The sequence below is a fragment of the Lineus longissimus genome, chromosome 8 (assembly GCF_910592395.1).
Source record: "Lineus longissimus chromosome 8, tnLinLong1.2, whole genome shotgun sequence".
Lineage (NCBI taxonomy): Eukaryota > Metazoa > Nemertea > Pilidiophora > Heteronemertea > Lineidae > Lineus > Lineus longissimus.
The window spans coordinates 16,706,890-16,726,644 of NC_088315.1; the positions used below are offsets into that span (position 1 = coordinate 16,706,890).

The 19,755-nt window shown below is 41.4% G+C and overlaps 2 protein-coding genes and 1 long non-coding RNA gene across 3 annotated transcripts; all 3 read left to right on the forward strand.

The window, feature by feature from the left end:
• Nucleotides 1-6,140: 6,140 nt before the first annotated feature.
• Nucleotides 6,141-7,441, forward strand: LOC135492114 (uncharacterized). The gene is made up of 3 exons (XR_010448030.1): nucleotides 6,141-6,231; nucleotides 6,979-7,052; nucleotides 7,355-7,441. It is a non-coding gene; the product is annotated as an uncharacterized LOC135492114 (long non-coding RNA).
• Nucleotides 7,442-8,176: 735 nt separating this feature from the next.
• On the forward strand, nucleotides 8,177-9,647 carry LOC135492728 (uncharacterized). The gene is made up of 3 exons (XM_064779333.1): nucleotides 8,177-8,747; nucleotides 9,091-9,176; nucleotides 9,389-9,647. The coding sequence occupies exons 1-3, from the start codon at nucleotides 8,318-8,320 to the stop codon at nucleotides 9,464-9,466; spliced, it is 594 nt and encodes a 197-aa protein (XP_064635403.1). The 5' UTR covers nucleotides 8,177-8,317; the 3' UTR covers nucleotides 9,467-9,647.
• A 2,594-nt stretch (nucleotides 9,648-12,241) lies between these two features.
• Nucleotides 12,242-19,314, forward strand: LOC135492991 (MFS-type transporter SLC18B1-like). Its single transcript, XM_064779741.1, has 9 exons — nucleotides 12,242-12,277; nucleotides 12,667-12,760; nucleotides 13,453-13,595; nucleotides 15,163-15,261; nucleotides 15,546-15,634; nucleotides 16,076-16,174; nucleotides 16,926-17,000; nucleotides 18,682-18,775; nucleotides 19,135-19,314. The coding sequence occupies exons 1-9, from the start codon at nucleotides 12,242-12,244 to the stop codon at nucleotides 19,312-19,314; spliced, it is 909 nt and encodes a 302-aa protein (XP_064635811.1).
• Nucleotides 19,315-19,755: the final 441 nt, after the last annotated feature.

The window sequence follows — 19,755 nt, forward strand, 5'->3', positions numbered from 1 at the left end:
TCATGGCAGCACTGATTGGATCACGCTTGTTACGATACGTCTATCTGAGTTTGAAACAGGACTTCAAAATCTCACGTAGTACGTTATGGTCGGATAGTCAAATCGTAATCCATTGGATTAAAAGTGATAAAGATCTGCCAATTTTTGTCAAAAACCGTGTCAACGAGATTAGGAAGAATGAAGTCATAGATAGCATAAGGTATTGTCCGACAGCAGACAATCCGGCGGACATGCTAACACGTGGGATAACAGTCGCTGAATTTGAAAACTCGAACTTGTGGTGGGCTGGCCCCCACTGGCTTTCATCAGGAGAGTATCCGGAAAGCATTGTCGTGGATGATAACACCGTTCATGAGGATTCTAGTATCACTAACACCAGTGACATCAACTCAGTGACGTCAACCCTTGTTAATGCTGCCAATACGACCAGTGAAATCAACTCAACTCACGTGATTGACATCAATCGTTACTCCTCGTACACCAGGATGATACGCATTACCGCACTCGTACTTCGCTTCATATACGCAAACGTAACACTGATAAACGATTGCTCGGACCGCTATGCGTCGATGAAATTCAACAGGCCGAAATCGTCATCATCAGGGACATACAACGTGAAATCTACAAGGAGGAGATAACGCACTTACGAACGGAACAGAAAACTCACGGAAATCTCGTTACGCAGTTAAAACTGTTCTTAGATGACAATGGAATCATTCGCGTCGGTGGACGGTTACATAACGCCCCTATGGAATACGCCGCCAAGTTTCCGATTCTCGTACCGTCCAAACATCGTTTGGATGATTTGATCATTCGACTTGCTCATTCAAACGTCTTTCATTCAGGTGTGCAAACGACAGTGACATACATTCGGAAGAGGTTTTGGATTACGTCAATAAGACAGAGGGTTAAATCAGCCCTTCGTAAATGTTTTGTGTGTAAACTTGTTCAAGAAAAGCCTTACTCCCGCCCCATACCAGCACCACTTCAATCTGTGAGATTGATGCAGTCTAGTCCTTTCACGGTCTGTGGTGTTGATTTCTCTGGTTGTCTTTATGTCAGGTGTTCACAATTGAATACAAAATCAAAAAAAACCTCGCAGATTCACACCACGGAAAATAAGGTCTACATTGCATTATTCACATGTGCCTCTACCAGAGCCATTCATTTGGAATTAGTTCCGGACATGATACTTCATCATTCATTCTAGCTTTCCGAAGATTTGTCGGTCGGCGATCGTTACCACAACTGATGATCTCTGACAATGCTTCAACATATCTTGCATCCGCTGAAGAAATCAAGAAACTCATTTCTTCACCTTCAGTGAAAACCTATTTAGCAAATCGACGTGTTCAGCGGAAATTCATCGCCAAAAGAGCACCTTGGTATGGAGGTTTATATGAAAGGTTGATTGGGCTTACTAAGAATGCATTGAAGAGAGTTCTTGGGAGGCGATTTCTAACCTATGAGGAACTGAATACTGTGTTGATTGAAATAGAGGCAACGCTCAATGATCGCCCGCTGACTTACGTTTTTTCAGAACTGAATGATCCCGAACCACTGTCACCGTCATTTTCTTGTGTGGGAGGAGTCTGACAACGTTTCCTCATCAACTTTTTGATCCTGACGAATTGTCAGACCCAACCTTTGGTTCAGATTCAGAGTTACGTAAACGTGCAGTGTTACAGTCTCAGGTGATCGAACAGTTCTGGAAACGTTGGTCGAGTGAATACATGGCCGCTCTGCGTGAAAGGGATGCCATTTCAGGAAAAGGTGCCATTGAAAATAAGATAAAAGTAGGCGATGTTGTATTAGTTCATGAGGACCACGTGCCGCGTGTAAAATGGTCATTAGCTCGCGTTGAAGAACTCATTCATGGAAATGACGGACTTGTCCGATCCGCAGTGATCAAAATGACGTCTGGGGTCACAAACCGACCCATTGTCAAACTCTTTCCACTAGAAAGTTCAACTTAGGTAATTTCGCCATGAGTGCCATAAACTGTTGATTGAACTGAATAGACATTTTAGACATTTTCATGTGTTTATGAATATATTTTATCCATGCATTAAATAGTGTTTTAAGCTTACGTTTATTCTACTTTAAGCAGTCGTTTCAGCTATCAAACAAAAATCAAAAAATAGTTCAGTTTCATCAATTTCGGCCCGGGAGAATGTGGAAACTCTTCGTAAACACTATTATTGTTATGTGATTCTTTTATTGTACAGCACTATGTTAGGACGTAGTTGGCACCCATATTACACTTATGTATTATCCAACTTCTTGTATTGTATACACATTGAGAGGACTTGGCAATATAGTTTCATACAGGAAAGACGTCTTCGAGTTCTCTCTCTCTTCAATACGATCACACGCAACGTGACCATGGCCGTGCTGTCTGTGACGAACAAGCTCTCTTCAGATTGGTCAATACGTGTCAGGAAGTCCCAGTTTGGGCAAAAAGCATTCATTCTTTGGGCAGCACTGACGCAAAATGGGCCTGGCGTTTTTAGTTGCACCCAGGCGTTTCAGTTTCTGACTATTCCTGTCAAAGCTTAATAGGGAGCGCTCAACACAAAAGTTGAAACGTACTTCTCTATTGCCTCTCTGCTGTACGAAACAACCTCCAAATCAATTAGGTGTCATCAACGACTCATTTACTCAATTAAATGTCAACATTTCATACAACACCTTAATTTCAATGATTTTAATGATAATTGGAACAATCAGCACTGACTAAAAATCATCCGTCTAGGACTGTTCGTCAGTCCTGAGCTTCGAAGCTTGCCTGCCAAATGCAAAAGTCCGTGCAGCTGCCCGCCACCACCGCGGCGAAATACGTTGCCCAGAAGGTTCATTCAAACTCAAAATGCAACATTCAAACCTCGACATGGCACATTAGCGAATGTATGTTTGACTTTTCCTTGCTCCGTCGAAAATAACTTACTTCAGTATTGGAGTTATGGGTTCAACATTGAAGATGAGGTTTAGCTACGGAATTTTTTTTTGAGTTGGCCTTTTGGCCTTTTGTATTCCCAATGACGTCATTTTGACAGAGCCGGCAGAAGAAGCCGACGCAGAGACACTATGCCACTTGATCAAGCTCAATCCCAAGTTTGATAAAAAATAACAACAAACAACACGTACACCATCGCTGAGGTTAATTACAAGTCACCAATTATTAATTAGTAATTAGGATTAAACAGGCGTCAAATGAGGATTGCGTTGAGATCGGAGAGAACGGTTAACTGAGTGGGAAATCATCGGAACATCGGAACATCGGAACATCAAAACATCGGATCTCGTGAATTATGCCGCTGCAGAATTCAGAATTATGCCAAGGCATAAATAGGAATTGTGGTGTGGCATAATTAGGCCAATCAGCAAGTGGCAATCGTTTTAATTATGGTGCAGCATAAATCGCACTTCCGCCCACAATTCCTATTTATGCTGCGGCATAATTCACGAGATCCGAGGTTTTGATTGGTCGATTTATTGTGCACTACAATTCCGATTTATGCAGTGGCATAATTCTGTCCACTCGCGCCAGCCATATACGTTGAATTAATATCCTAATTAATATGACTGATAACACGTGCAGGCATCTGTGCACCAGTTATGCATTGGCGATTACCATTCAGAGCGCCAAAGCCGGTGTAATATAGGTGTAATATATGTGAGTGTTTTCCGTGTGTGAGTGTTTCCCCTCATTGTTTGGGAACGCTCAAAAATAGATTGACAAGTTATTCTGTGTATCCCCCCTATTGAAAAGTCGTGGTCTCTCTAGCTGCCTATTGTTTGGAAACACAGACACATGGGGAACAACCACAGATGTTACACCGGCATTCTCTCTCCCGTGATCAAAGCGGTCGGATATAGGCCCAATGTTCATGATATGATACAGAAGGAGTTCAAGTAGGCCCTCAATATGGGTACGCCAGGTCAGTTCATCAAAATCTTTATTTTCAATATACATTAATCTTATCTGTTGATGCATTCCAGAACCACATGGGATCATCGCACATGTTTTGTAGTGTCTATCAACCATGACTATAGGTTACCTTACCTATTTTCGGGGCTATATGTTACTTAAACAAAGCATGGCGGTGCACATCCAAAGTCTCCGGTGAGAGACAATACCACCAATGAATATTCATAGGTCGGAGGGTCCAGGCCTATCAATTAGACGAGTGCATGTTTTTAACTCTCAAGTACATATTTGGAGAGGTATTGAAAAAACATTCGCTGTAACAAGTCTACAGATACAAATAAATTGTTTGGTAAAAAAATTAATTTTGAATTTTGACAACCTGGCCATAGGGGGCGTCATTCAAGGTTGGAGTGAAAATGGCCGAAATGGGTAAAACTGTCAACTTGTGTCAAACTTGTCAATTTAGAAAAAAAATTCCGTGGTCAACCACCAGTTTAAATCGCACTAGTTCCTCCCAAGACTAACCCGTATATCATATCCGAATTTCAGTTTCACAACCCCACGCAGTATTTGATGGCGGGCATTTGAAATAACTGAAAATGGCTTGGAAAATCAATGGTGGTCTTGTCTCCATTTTTGAGACAATACCACCAATGAATATTCATAGGTTGGAGGGTCCAGGCCTATCAATTAGACGAGTGCATGTTTTTAACTATCAAGTACATATTTGGAGAGGTATTGAAAAAATATTTGCTGTAAAAAAGTCTACAGATACAAATAAATTGTTTGGTAAAAAAATTAATTTTGAATTTTGACAACCTGGCCATAAGGGGCGTCATTCAAATTTGGAGTGAAAATGGCCGAAATGGGTAAAACTGTCCACTTGTGTCAAACTTGTCAATTTAAAAAAAATGTCCGTGGTCAACTACCAGTTTAAATCGCACCAGTTACTCCAAAGACTAACCCGTATATCATATCCGAATTTCAGTTTCACAACCCCACACAGTATTTGATGGCGGGCATTTGAAATAACTGGAAATGGCTTGGAAAATCAATGGTGGTCTTGTCTCGTGATGTAGAAGACATGCACATTCTGCGCACATTTGAGTGCATCGAAGGCTTGGCGTAGAAAAACTATACGGAAGAGAGTAGTTATAGGCAGAAATCAAGCCAAAATTTATTTTTTTAAGTCGGCTCTATTTCAATGTCGATAACCAAAATGTGCTGTGTGTGGCTGCAAAACTCTAACTCTCCAATCTTCTTTATCTCCAGCAAATGATTGCAATGAAAACAACTATGACTTTGACCAAGAGATGACGGAGAGTTCTCTATCGACGGAATTGGGAAAGGATACGGAGGAAGAGAAGCCGCAAAAGGACACACTTTTGTTTTGTGATATTGTTTGTATTGTGAGCTTGATCTCCGTAAGCTTTTTATTCTCTTGTGGTTATTCGCTGCTGGCGCCGTTTTTCCCGAAAGAGGTAAGCGGGTTTTCAAATTGATGCACAACACAGTGTACAAACTAGCATGCTATATCTCCCGGAAGTAGAGGCCATTAATCGAAAGGTTATTTCAATGCGAATTGCTATTAATTTTTCAATGGGCTATACCCCGTCGGAATTTTATGTGCACTTGTCCACCCTATATAACAAAGAATTGGGCCACTGGAATGTACTTCCTGTTAGTATAGCAGGGTCTGCTTATGACGCCCTTTTACACAGTACGCAATAGGGGGCCTTATAAGCAGGAACTAGAGGATTCAAATTGGTCATCTTCGGGTGACTAAAGTGTACAACTACGGGCCTGCATTGTCTTTGATTCGATAAGCGTGGACGAATTTCTCGAACACGCGTGAATAGGTGCGATGAGTGACCCTAGTTACGTCCTGCTTGTAGAGTCCAAACATGACGATTAAAGGGGATATTGTTTCCTGAAGGAATCGTGAAATTATTTCTTTCAACCACTTTGAGAATGATGTCGCAGCAATTTCAATGTATAGTTCTAAAATTCAAAAAAATGCTATTATTTCTCCTATTATTTGGGGTTTGAAGCGAGACAAAAGAAAATTATTTGGTCTTTATTAGGCGAACGCCAACGCAAGTGCCTTTTCGGTGTAATATACGTTCACCCTGGCGTTTCGGAGGCTTTGCGAAAACTCCCTAATATATATAAGCCTAATCCCACATAATCTTATATTTCTTCAGGCTACTAAGAAAGGAGTCAGTTTAACAATGATCGGAGCCATCTTTGCTTCTTTCGAGTTTGCCAATACGCTTTTTTCGCCCGTAGTCGGAGCACTTGTGAGTATTCATCTGGTCTTTATTATGACATGTCTACCACCTTTCGTCAATGCTATATATATATACTTTGTAACTCCATTAACCCTCTGAGAAAAATCCAACCTGCATGTATACAAAGTCATATTACAAAACAGTGGCGGCATCTGTATGCTTATAGTGTATACATATTTGCATCGATCGCTGATCGGGAAATGCAACAAGAGCTTCAGTGTACAAGAGCATAGTTTTCAAAGTTTACAAAAAGGAGAACAACTGTTTCAGAGTATGACACCTAATATACAAAACGAAACGAAAGGAAATCATTTTACATCCCCCACATTGAAGCTATCGAGTATGCTGATCAAATGCATTAATTTCTAAAAATATCATGTACACTGTGTACTAACAAGCATTCTATATCTCCCGGAAGGAGAGTCCACTGATCCCATATATTCTTTTGTTACGAAAGGATATTTCAATGTGAATCCGCTATACCCCGTCGGCATTAATATGTGCACTTGTCCACCCTATACAACAAAGAATTGGGCCATTGGATGTGAGTGTACTACCTGATAGTATAGCAGGCTCTGCTCATGTTGCGCTTGTACACAGTGATGTAAGTCAATTAGCAGTCACCACGTCCTGTCATTGAAATAAATATTTTTTGGCTTTAGCGATCGCTTTACCCAGCGCAAAAGGGACCGGCTTTCTTTTTTATAGCCTTACGCAGACGGATTCCTGTTAATTAACACAATTGTTTTTTCCTAGATGAGTAAAGTAACGCCGAAATATCTGTACCTGGCCGGATGCATCTTTGGTGCCGTAACTACTACATTATATGGGTAAGATAACCCTGCCTTTCACTCTCTGAACTGTACCAATATGCGGTAGCCATTTTGCTCTATTCTAAGTCATCAACTAATCCCTAGCGGACACATGGGGAACCAATATAATGTTATGTTTAGCGGGAAAGTAAAATAGTTAAAAATTGAAATTGAAATAACTAAATAATGAATCAAACGAAAAACTTGTAGCCTGGAATAATGTTTTCTTCTGACCTGAACATATGTCATGAATATCAAGCATGTCGCAAAGCTTAACATAATATGGCTTTTAACCTTAAAATTCCATTTCCTCTTTTCAGCTTGCTTGACATGGCCCAGGACACGAGGACCTTCACAACTTTATGCTTCATTCTGAGGATCGCCGACGCGCTCGCTGCTGCCACTTGTTCTTGCACCGGTATGACAATACTGACGTCACTTTACCCGTCAAGAATGTCTACATTAAGTGTCAGTCCATGATACCACCATGCAGGATCATGCAAATGGTGGCAAGGTGGGGGGTCAACAGATCTAGTTGTAATTTCTACCACAGACCTGTCCTAGGGTACTATGAAGGCTGGTGGATTGGTTTCGAAAATAACCCCACAGTTTTGGGGTACGGCTGTTAACCATTTCCTACTCATTTTCCTTTTAAAAAAACATGCATTATCCCTCAAAATAGGCTAAGTCTTTTGTCAATTTTCGTGCATCAAACAGAATTATCACTAAACACCGCCTATTGAAATTGAAAGTACATGATCTGAGCTACCTTTTCATGCCTTTTGTTTTGCCCCAGGTACATTTTAATGACAGGTACAGTACGTCCCAAAAACAATGCAATCTCAAATTTCAGTAAAAAGGCAATTTTAACTCTCCTTTAGCTCCAACACTGCAGTTTTTTAGGTGATGCCACTTCCAGGTAAGGAAGTCAGAATGCTGTTTTTTAATTTGCAAAAGAAAAAAATCCGGCCGCCCTTACGGTTTTCCGGTGAGGGGGTCGAGTCGCGCCCTTCTCACTGGTGCCCATTTTTTGCCCATTCCCTCAGAAAACTGACGAAATACACATGCTTTCCAAATAAAATTACATTTTTAGATGTTAGTGAACCCACCTCTCCCTTGCCCCTCCTACACACTCCCTCAAACAACCTAGAGGCCTTTATTACCCCTGTGGAGGCTTAGCGGTCTTGGCGGAAACGATCACCAGCAACGACAACAACAACAACAGTTACAGTTACAATGCATTGTGTACATGCACGTGTACATTGTGTGATAGTCAATTGAAAATGGAACCTGAAAAATCACAGTTGAAATGTGGATTTGCTGTCATATCCAAGGATATCGAGTGTGGTACTGACGCTTCATACCCCAATGACAAGAGTGTGATCCCCTTGAAACAATGTAAGAAGGACGTGCACTCCCATTTGATGCGTTGGATGTCCTCCAGGAAAGCCAGTCAAGTCAAAAGTGAATGGGAGCTCATAGCACTTTGTGATGGCGTGTTTGATATGAGTTCTCCAGTTCTGGACACCACAATATGCCCGAACCACCGATACAAGTTGAGTTTATCATGGAATCAGCAAAGGAGATGCCAGCACCCACTTCATCAACCCTCTAAAACAAGTCGAAAGCCCAGAAAAGATGGTGGTTCAGTTCATCGAGTGATGTCTCGGGAAATATACATCAAGTGGGGAGTTTTTGTCCCAGTTGGCTCAGGTAAGGGATCAGTCTCAAAATCACTGAAGTAGAAAAGAAGCAGTAGGCCTGTAATGATACCCACTCTGACTAAACCTAACTTTGGTGCAAAACCAACTGAGTGATAACGATTTACCACTTCACTTGTGTTCTTCCTAGAAAGTTGATTGGAGCCTTGGCTTGGTGATCAGGAAGTCCCAGTTATGATTCCCTGCCAGTGCCACTGGAGGTGATGCTTCACTGCCGTACAAAATCAGCATGGCCGGTCGCATTATCAAAACAAGTCTATCATCATCATCATGTCCTCACACTATTATATTGCACATCATATTATCATTACCCCCATAATCTGGTGCCTTTTCAGCTCTGTGTAAAGGATGTGAGGCTAAACATCGAGTATCTGTGGCAAATGTAGAACGAGAAGTAGAACCAGCACCCATGGATACAGAGGTGAGTTGAATGAAAAAAAAGGGGAGAAGATTCGGGGCAAGCCAAAGTGAATATTGGTTAATTCTGCCTGCAGCGACTGACTTGCATGTAAGAAGGTCACTGATGAGAGAGGAGGGACTAAGCTGAAAACCTTGATGCCATTCTGGCTCCCATCTCCTTGGCAATGAGGGATTCTAAGCCAAACCTGATTCTCCATCAATATCTTTTTTCAGTCCGCTGTTGCCTCTTCCTCTGTTCAACCAGCCGACGCCTTAGAAAACCCAGCAGACGGGACAGAAGGGCAAATTTGATGGGTAATGTTGTTGCAACAGTATCATAAGGACTGCTGGTCAAGCACTCTTGAGCTGGGAGAGAGAAATGATAAGAGGGTGGAGACAGATTTTCTGAAATGTTGGTCTTTGAGTCATGACTGGGCAGAATTAGCCCAGTGAAAGTTGTCAGCTACACATCAAGAATTCTTGATTTAGAATGAAAGGGTACGACTTTATTGGATGTACATTCATCAGGCTTGACCTGAGATTTTCCACGCCATTGATTGCAAATGCATTGTTCGCATTCTGCAATACATCTCTCTTTTTCTAAAAAAAATACATGGTGAATTTCCTAAAACTGTTACATGCTGTGTTTTTGTCTCCCTTGACTAACATAACCTGCAATATGAAGGACATCCAGATTTGATGTTCTAGTATATCTAGCGGATGGTTCATCAGGTAAAATGCGGGGCTTGGTTAAAAAATGATTTTATAGTGATATCTTGGGATAAATTTGAACTTTGGCTTTCAGTAAACAATTGTAAATGCCAAGATAGATTTTTAATGTCAGTATACTTAGTAGCGCTAATGTCAGTTTTGAACAACCAAGCCTGCTACTGGAAAGTGGGACTCTCTCCTGATACTATCCTGCACTTGGGCCTGACATGTAGTACCGTAAATGAGGTGTTACTAGTATTGGTCCCTCCCTAGTAGTGGTTAGTAGTGGTTTGGCTATTGCCTGCAAAATAGCCTTTTTTCTATGTATCATTATATTAGCTTGTAAATAAATCACCCATTTGTAAAAAAAAAAGTGTCCCTTCTTAAGTGGCAGCACTGTCCTCTGCAGACAGGTACAAGTGTAGCATGTGGAAAGTTGTGATCTCTCCTAAGGGACTGGACAGTACCGTAACTCAGTTCATGAAAAACTTCTCCATTCCAGTACATGTATATGTACAATTTAGCCAATGCTAGAGCAACTCCAGGAGAACATTTCAGCGCCAACCAAGGAGCTAAAAACTTCCAATAGCAGTACTCTGACGGTGCAGCCAACTGCAGGGTTGTCCTCATCAAACAGTAATTACAGTAGGAACTGCACCTTTGGTCAATTGGCTCCTTAGCAATGGAAGGTGTTACTAGTATGTGAAATGAGCACTTATGCAAGGTTCTTAGGAACAGGATGATCCCTGCATGGGTTGATAAAGATGTATTAGTAGGTCATACCACATGCCCTTCAGGTGCCTTAGCCATGGGGGGGGGGGGGGGGGCCAACCCTTACAACATGCTCTGGCAGCATGACACAGGCTAATGAATGGGTCAACATTAGCATCCTCCCCAACAGGGGGGTTTCTTAAGGTTTTCGGACTGTAAGAAGGCCTACATGTAGCTTATTCAATTACGTTGCCATCAGGTAGGCCAAGGCCGAAATGTTATTTGAAATTCAAATCAGCATTTCAGGAACTATGGGGCCCAATTCCCCAAAGGGCTTTCATCAAGGGCAAATTTGTAGTGATGAGCTTGTTCTTTTTTTGGGGGAAAAATGCAAGTGGAGTTATTTACCGGTAGGCCTACTTAAATAAGTTAAAATAGGTTAGTAGGCCTAGGCATGGGGGGGGGGGGGGGGGTGATCATGGTGGTTGACAGTAACTACTAATCCTCATGGCCAGCACCAAGCATAAATTATGTGTTCATTATGCATTTATTTTATAATTCATCAAGTGTACACAAGGTGGCAGCACTAGCCAATGAGTGTCATTTTGGTGGAAAATAGCACTTTTTCCTTGGTTTATCCTGGGAAAACAGTAAAAGCGGCCGGAAATTTTATTTCTGATTTTGAAAGTAGGTATCATTACCTTTATCATGTGCAAGCCACAGCATTCAAAGACCTGCAGTGTTGGAGATATGAGCGTCGATAGAGAGCTCTTCCTAAGCACTGCCCCTAGGTATGCATAATTACTAGGCCTAGCACGACCAAAGTATGAAGTGTTACTCAATGACCTGTTGCAGAATGGAAGATCTCATCAAATACTTCCATCATACAAAGGGGGAAAATCCAGCTATTTTTTTTAGTCTCTGCAGGAGTGCCCAACATTGACCCAAAAATACACAAAAAATAGGGGGAAAAAAGCTAAAACAAGCCCCCTAACTAGGCCTGCCCCTAACTCGGTTGCTAGTGATTTTTGAGAGTCATCAATTGCTGTGTAATGATGTCTTAGTGGAAGGATCTTGCATACCTAATCTCGTTAAAAACGGTTGACCCCCACCTTGCCACCCTCTGCATGGTGGTATCATGGACTGACACTTAATTGCAAGTATATTCACGTACGCTTTCATGCGTTAGCTAATATCAGTAGTCAGTCTGTACAGCAGGGTATTTTGTGATACGCTTGTCGACAGTGGCTACCGTGGTTTCATTATTCATTCACACGAGATTACCGTCCAGGGGCCACAGTGGTCTAGTGATCCAGTGGTCAAGAAGTCCCTGGTTGGAACCTTGAGTGTTTTTTCGGTAGCGAACTTGCCGAACTGGATAATGGGTGGGGAAATTCGAAAGAAATCAATGAATTAGGCTGTTTTTATCATTTACCAGAGAGTATAAATTGCCTACCGTAAGACGGGGTGACATTGGCCCAAGGTGGGGTGACATTGTCAAACTGTACACTGCAAACATATGTCAAAAGATAATTTTTGTAGGTGGGTCATTTTCACCCTCTGGCTACTTCAGTTTCACCCCACTCTACGGTGAGACTACTCCTATTCTATGTGTACATTATTCTCCTTCAGGGGTTGTCACAGTCATCAATCGGGATAGGTTTTATGGTCGGACCCGCTTTAGGGGGTGCTTTATACCAGGTAGGTATCAATCCGTACTCTCGAAAGATGCTCACGGATAACAAGAACGGAACGGAGTGTTTCTACAGAGTTTTCAGCAGAAAATAGCGGGCATTACAACCTGGGATTTTGCCAGTGTATAACTGCATTTCTATCCTCGCGGTGGAACCACAGTTATTACGAACGGCGTACCCCTTTAAACCCACGCGTCGATTCGAGCCGCCCGCGGGAGAAATTCACCTTGAACACCTGGGTGGAGAGCACCTCATCTTGCCGCCCGGTCCGCCATAGAGGAAGGGCGATCAGGTTGACGAAATGGACTGCATCGGCGTGTCCATTGACAGTTTGGTACTCGTAAGCCTTTGGCCAACTTTTGCTCACTTACGACCGGACAATTCTTTGTCTTTCAGGCTGGTGGTTTCATGGTCCCCTTTTTCGTGGTAGGGGTGTGTATTTTAATTAGTGCTTTTCCTCCCATGTGTTTGATTCCGAAACAATTAAAACGTAAGTACAGATATGTTGAAATCACGAATAATACTGGACTGGCATCCCGTCCCAGTTTTATCTGAGATATATATGTATTTACAGAACAACAGGTAAAAGCACTGCACTCCGGACGCAGTGGACCGGCCTCGTTCATAAGAAGACCCAATTGCGATGACGCAATGGATTGCCCAGGTGGTCCAGCACTACCGCGGAAAAAGTAAAGACTAATTCTTTTTACTACATGCATCTGCTTAGACTGCTGGCCTCTTTTTTATCTTTGATCTGTACGATCAAATCAATCATGAAAACCACAAGACCTCCCCTCTAGCGGTTGTTTATAAACTAAAACACCGCGAAAACGAGATATTTTTGTTCGAGCGACCTGCGATAATTTCACAGTTTTTTGTTTCCATGCCTGCCGCCGATCTTTTTAAAATACTGTGTCGTCTAATAACAATTCTTCAGGCAGTCGCCAGTATCTAGCAAGAAACTGGGTCGGAGGATGGTACCACGAATGACCACCACGCGTCACCGACTAGAAATATATCGGGTTGCGCAATGAAAATGAGTATACATGTACTATACAAGGTAAAAATGTTATCTAAAACCTCGGTTTTGGTTTACATTTTGGCTTCACCCTTGCAGTGTTTGGTGAGCAACCAATACCTCCAGTTCGGTATCAATTCCTTAAACAATGCTTTACTTTTCAGCTGCAGATCAAGTACTGGAAAAGTCGCCGTCGATATGGCGCTTACTGACGAGGCCAGCCATTCTTATGTCCTGCCTGTCTTTGGCGTTGGCGTCGCTTATCTTAAACTTTCAGAATCCTGTCCTGGGGAAGCACCTCGAACAGGTAAGTTTTAGCACAAAAACATGAGGTTTTGTAAGCAAATATAACCCTAGGCCTATATGGCAATATAGAATACCGGATGACTCGCAGTCAGAAGCTGAACCTTGACTTGGCACGCACTTGACACGCAATCGCCGGAGTTTACATGGTGCGTAATGATATGTCCGTCATTAACATAAAGTATGCTACTGTAACCTAATGACGGCATGGCATCCTCATGATGTTCTTCATGATACATGTAGATTCGCACAAGTATGTAACAAGATCAATTGTCCGAATAAATATATCAAAATGGGATATCATTCTTCGTATAATTCGTCAACGAGTGATCCAGAGTAACATTATAAAGAGTGTTTAAGATGTTTAACTGTTAGAATGTAAAATATAAAAGCAAGAAGAAACAAATTGCAATTTCAATGTTTCGATTTCTCGTCTGTGATCAGATTCTCTGACGTAGTCAAACATGGCACCGTGATCAATTGTATTTGTAATGTGGAGTCGTAGTACACACGGTTCTCATTCGTAAGGCCTAATAAACTTCCGATAGCAGCCGATTTGTTGTGTTAATTTTCATCATATGCACAAAGCAAAGTTATTTCACAACAGCTGGTGAAGTGCTGAATATGTAAGAAAACACCTGCTATAGTCCGATGTGCTTGAACATATCTAGAGTGACGCAACCACTCTCTCGATTACATTACAGACTGAAATTTATGACTGAAACGACAAGAAAAACCAACTGTTAAAAAAAATACGTCGTTAAAACACTAAAACTTATTCTGCCATTCTAAAATTCTGGTCATGGATTACAAAAATAAAATCCCTTTGAATTAGGCCCCCAGCAGCAGCCGCCTCAGCGCCACCACGTGGGGCCTAATGGTACTAGGCTATTGCTTAGCATGCGATAATACGAGGCGCGAAATGCTTTGAAATAAAATCAGATGATTTCTTTTTTTACATGTATAAAAAACATTACCTGAAATATCTCGATCTATTGACTTATCATCTCGATCAATTGAGATATTGGGTGATATGAATAAACATTAGTAAATGCTTTTAATTTATTTTGTACAGAAATGCCTAGTGTAAATGTACGTGAAGTTTTAAGTAAAAGCCTTTCCTAGTCTTTATTCATATCACTCATTATCTCGATCGATTGAACTGTTAGCTTGATGTATTGAGAGATCATCTCTGGTTCTGTTGTGAACCTGATCCGAAATGGCGTAGCAATTCATCAAATAGCGCGTACAAAATAGCACTTTCGATGACAATTTGGAGTCTCAATCGCCTTTGATTACTATGCATGTAAACAACATGTGAGGCTGTATAATAATAATAATAACATTCTATTATATACGGCGCTGGCGAAATTTGGGAGTTTTCAAAAATCCCCGAAACGCCAACATGAACGTCTAATCCATTGTTCGACCTCTCGATTACTTTGTCGAACAATGGGATAGGCGTTCGCGCTGACGTTTCGGGGGTCGCGAAAATTTCCCATTGCCCTGAATTCCAACCGCGAAACTAGCTAAACAGTCTGTTGTTGTCTCCATGCTTTGTTGTTTTCCAGTTCCACCTCGGCACGGCGCTTCAGGGTCTCGTCTTCATCATTGCCCCTAGTTCTTTCACAATAGCTGCACCGCTCATTGGAATTGTTATAGATAAGTGGGTAAGGCACCTTACACCGCCTCTAGTATTAGTAATGCACAACATCTCGAAAAGCAGTACCGTGACAAGCAGTACCGCGGATATAGAAAAGGATTTTTCGATTTCCAAAGAAGATAGATGCACAGCGCACAATAATGCGCCGGCCGACCTTAGTCAATACTCATATGCGCACACCCGATATCCAAAATGGTGCCACTTGATCAAATTTGTAAAATTCGTCACTGTACGAGTTTGACAGATGCCTGAGACTTTTTACTACATGTATCAATATTTTCTTACTTCCAGAAATGCGGGAGGACCTGTACTGTGGTCGGAACCTTTGTTATATCGGCGTTGTATCTTATACTGGGCCCCTGTCCCATATTCCACATGCAGTAGGTGTCACAATGGTGCAGTATTGTTTGCTAGCCTAGTGGTAAAAATTTGATATTGATGTGCATCCAAAACGGTGGTCACTCCTATTATGATCAAACGGTGAATGCTAAACGGCATTTCATTGGCCATGAGAATTATCGACATGTTAACTGTCTTCTGATTGGTTTGTTTTGGATATTGAATCCCGAATTTCGTATTTTGAAGTTCGCATTCATGTTGGCAGTGCCAGTGTGTGCACTTGAAGCACATCTTGAGAAGCGTTAGGGATTTGAGAATTTGACAATCCATCCAGGCGGTGGTGAACAATGAGTCAAAATCCAGTCAATACAGCAGTCCAGTGATCCAGCTTTTTGGAATACCCAGAAAATATGTCGTTTTGTCGAGAGCTTGCCTGACTGAACTGTACGTGCGTTATCTAACATCGTTCTATTCTATTTCAGACCAGAGTTATGGATGTCGGCAGTGCCTCTTCTTACCATGGGGTTGGCGTTCGCCTCTACCATTATTCCTGGTTTCACACTGATACTGGAGGATGCAATGTAAGTCTGGTCACATCTCAAAGGGGTAAAATAGGCAGCAGCTTGTGTGTCAATTTCATGAGTGTCAGCAAAACAATTAGTAAGTCAGTTAGTCTGTACATGTAATGTTTTAAGAAGAAGATGAAGATCTAAATTCACCTCTCAATAAGATCAGTTGCACGTCAGAATCGGTTATGTACGCAGTTGCTCTGTACAACACATTGTATGTCTTCATGATATTTAATGATTTTCTACTTTGAAAACTTTTTTTTTCTCAGTTGAACCTACCACATTAAGGCCGGAAGGAAGATTTTCTATATGCCATTTTACAATAACTAGCCGAAATTCTGCGAATTGGCGGGGGGGGGGGGAAATAAAACCGACGCCAAAACTCATTGAGTTTCGGCGATATCTTTCAATGCAAAACTAACAAGGCAATCTCGGGCAGCAATATGCCACGATTTCTTTTTCTTTTGGTTGTGACTTGGTTCTCATAAGACCAATATTTAATATTCGGAGTCAAGGATGGCATTCAGACAGAATCTCACCCCGCATATAACAAGGCCCCAGGACTGATTCTCTCACAACAGGGCCATGGTAATTTCGTTCGTATTTAATCGTTGGACAGTTAAGGAAAATAGGAATACAGTTATAAACAATGCCGTTATCATAGTGCAGTTGTCATGCATGCAACTTTGCTGAAACTAGATGTTTCTAGTGAATATATATCTGTATATTTGTAGGCCTACACGACCTGTGTTCCTTCTTTCAGAAAAGTAGGTTTCCCCGACTCAATGGGAACGAAGGGTGTAGTCTCTGGAATAGTTTTGTTTTCATTCAACTTTGGGTGAGTATAGGGTTTGCGTTTGACGTCATCTTCGCTTACATGTAATCTCGGGGGACGTTCGGGCATTTGTAGAACGCCAGTGATATAAATGGACGTCAGTGATGATGGAAGACCGAATAGTATGCATCCTGCGGATTAGCGTCGGCCATAGCTGTGATAACATTTTGCTCCTTCCGTCAAATCTTCAGAATAATTCACTCTACACACCGTGTTTACGTTGGTCTCACAGGTCTGAGAGCATCCAAAATCGGTCTTTGACAGTGAAAATCATTTATAAAAAACACACTGGCTATGTACAGTCATAATAAACCTTGAAATAATCATACAGAACGTACGACGAACATGCTATGCTTTGACAGGTTTGGATGTACTTATTTTTGATGTGAAAGCGTTTTGCTCGCCGATTGAGTACGTGAAAAAGTTATGAGCTTGTAGATTTGGCCAATTTACTTTGAAAATGGCTTAGAAGTGTAATACAAGTACGTCATCAATTCGTTGCTGTTCTGTAGTACCTTTTGTGAATTTTTTTTTATATAATATGTAAATTTATTAATCAATCTTATGATTAAAAGGAGGCATAAAAAAAGCAATATGCTTAACGCTTATGCCCCCTCATTACACTCTTTACAAATTACATAAAACACAAGATGGACAACTGTAATTGATGGTCAGATATCACAAGATATAATGTGCAGAGATATCAGCGAGTAAATCTGCGTGTTCTTTCAATGTAAGTTTGAACTACTGAAAATATAGATATATTTGTATCATGGGAGTAAGCCTCGTTACCAAAAAGAAAATCCTTTACAGTATACGGTAAAATTCTAGGTGGAGGAAATCTATCCTCGAGTTCAAGTACAAACTGATGTCTCTGCGCAGTATACCGAGTGCAGTGAAAAAAGTAATGATATGGATTCTCAACCGACTTGTCGAAACAATAATTACAAGACGGGTCAGCAATGACATGATTTATAAATAAATGATAATTCAACCCGCTGCAACCAGTCCTTAATCTACAGTGATATATATTCCTCTCTCTCGTTGTACCAAAGAAGTACCAGGCTTGGGGTTTAGGTTGACAAAACATATGACACAACATTTTTTTGAATATTCCAATTGAGGGCGCATTTCTAACTTCGCTTGGTAGACTATTCCAATCCCTGGTTGTAGCGGGAAAAAATGATCGATAATAATACTCAGTCCGGCATAGAAATGGTATAAAGTCATCTTGATTACGAAGATTGTATACACGATTATCACCCACCCTGGGAGGTAATAACTGTCTCAAATAGGTTGGTGTTTCGCCATGAATGATTTTGTAAAACATAACTAATCTATGAATCTATGCGATACAAGTACGTCATCAATTCGTTGCTGTTCTGTAGTACCTTTAGTGAATTCGCTCAGTTTTGCAATCATGCGGGGCATGCTTTGTATGTGCTTCTTCGTGTTTTATAACGACATCGATTTGAAGTCCAGGTCGGAGCCCGCACTTGGATAAGGTAAGTACTGGAAGAAAAACATAAATATCCTGCCTAATTGCATGTGTATCACTCCGCCGCTCGGACTACGTGTACTTTAGAAACATTCCTTGTATTTTTTTAGACAAGGTCGCCAAGACTTGTTTCTGGAAATAAATCGACGAAATGATGCAAATTATGAATTTTTTTCTCCCTTCCAGCGCATTTGTTGGGCCGATGAGTGCAGGAGATCTGGTTGATGCTGTGGGGTACGCCTGGGCATGTTCCGTCGTCTCCCTGGTAGCATTTGTAGTTGTAAGTATTGATTCTAGGCGCGATTCTAATTATAATACGCGTCATTGAAAACAGTTTCTACTTTAAATGGCTCCTTTTTGTCAGCATGTCATTTGGGTCATTGAAACAAGACAAAACAACTTAAAAGTTTTTTTCACGAGTTCTTTGGAGTACACTCTTAAAAGTTAAGGTTTTTGATCCTCTGAAAAGTGTAGTACATGCACACGATTCCTCTTCTGTGCATTCTTACCATTACGTTTCAAGAAGGGCACATCGGGTAAATCTTCTTCCTTCAAGGTTACCAATCAAAATCAATTAAGAGGAGAATATGAACGCTTTCTGCCAATCAACTGTCTAAATCGTATCTTTCTTATTTCTAGGCGATTACTATTAGCATAACGTATGCCGTTTTGCATTATCAACAACGCTCCCTTTCGGAGACGGAAACACCTTTTCTCGCGGACGACAAGAATGACAAACTGAATGAATCGAGTCACATATTGATGAGAAAGATCCCAACGTATTCATCGCATTCTAGTGATAAGCTGTTATCCGATTAGCCGTCATTATCACCATCTAGTCATTAGCCGTCAATATTGCAGTTCTGCAATGCGTGATGCACAAAATAGATAGGAACCTTTGCCATGGACACGAGATTACACAGGCACGTCTCAACTCTTGAGAATCAATTCCCTAGATTGCCACGAATCGGACATTTAAACGTGCTGATGTAATTAAGGGTGACTTTGATCTCCTGCTCTCCTCAGTCAGATGGACAGCTACACAAACCTAAAATCCCGGACAGTTATACCAGGTTCTGTCCTTCCCTCAAATTGATGTTCCTTTTCGCTACCTTGTGCGCCTTGTCCCCAATGATGTGCCATTGCTCTGATCTGCAGGGTGTGTCAGGTATTACATGGTGCCGCATGTCTCATCTGGATGTGCCCTCATCTTCATAGCGCAGTATCAGTGTTGCTATTACAGAGTGTACCAAGTCTTTG

Bases quoted from the DNA above. Each gene is read 5' to 3' on its own strand.
- LOC135492728 (XM_064779333.1), top strand. From the start codon at position 8,318: ATGGAACCTGAAAAATCACAGTTGAAATGTGGATTTGCTGTCATATCC. The intron at 8,748-9,090 runs GTAAGGGATCAG...GTGCCTTTTCAG, and splicing joins TTTTGTCCCAGTTGGCTCAG to CTCTGTGTAAAGGATGTGAG. The intron at 9,177-9,388 runs GTGAGTTGAATG...ATCTTTTTTCAG, and splicing joins CAGCACCCATGGATACAGAG to TCCGCTGTTGCCTCTTCCTC.
- LOC135492991 (XM_064779741.1), top strand. From the start codon at position 12,242: ATGGTCGGACCCGCTTTAGGGGGTGCTTTATACCAG. The intron at 13,596-15,162 runs GTAAGTTTTAGC...GTTGTTTTCCAG, and splicing joins TGGGGAAGCACCTCGAACAG to TTCCACCTCGGCACGGCGCT. The intron at 16,175-16,925 runs GTAAGTCTGGTC...TCCTTCTTTCAG, and splicing joins CTGATACTGGAGGATGCAAT to AAAAGTAGGTTTCCCCGACT.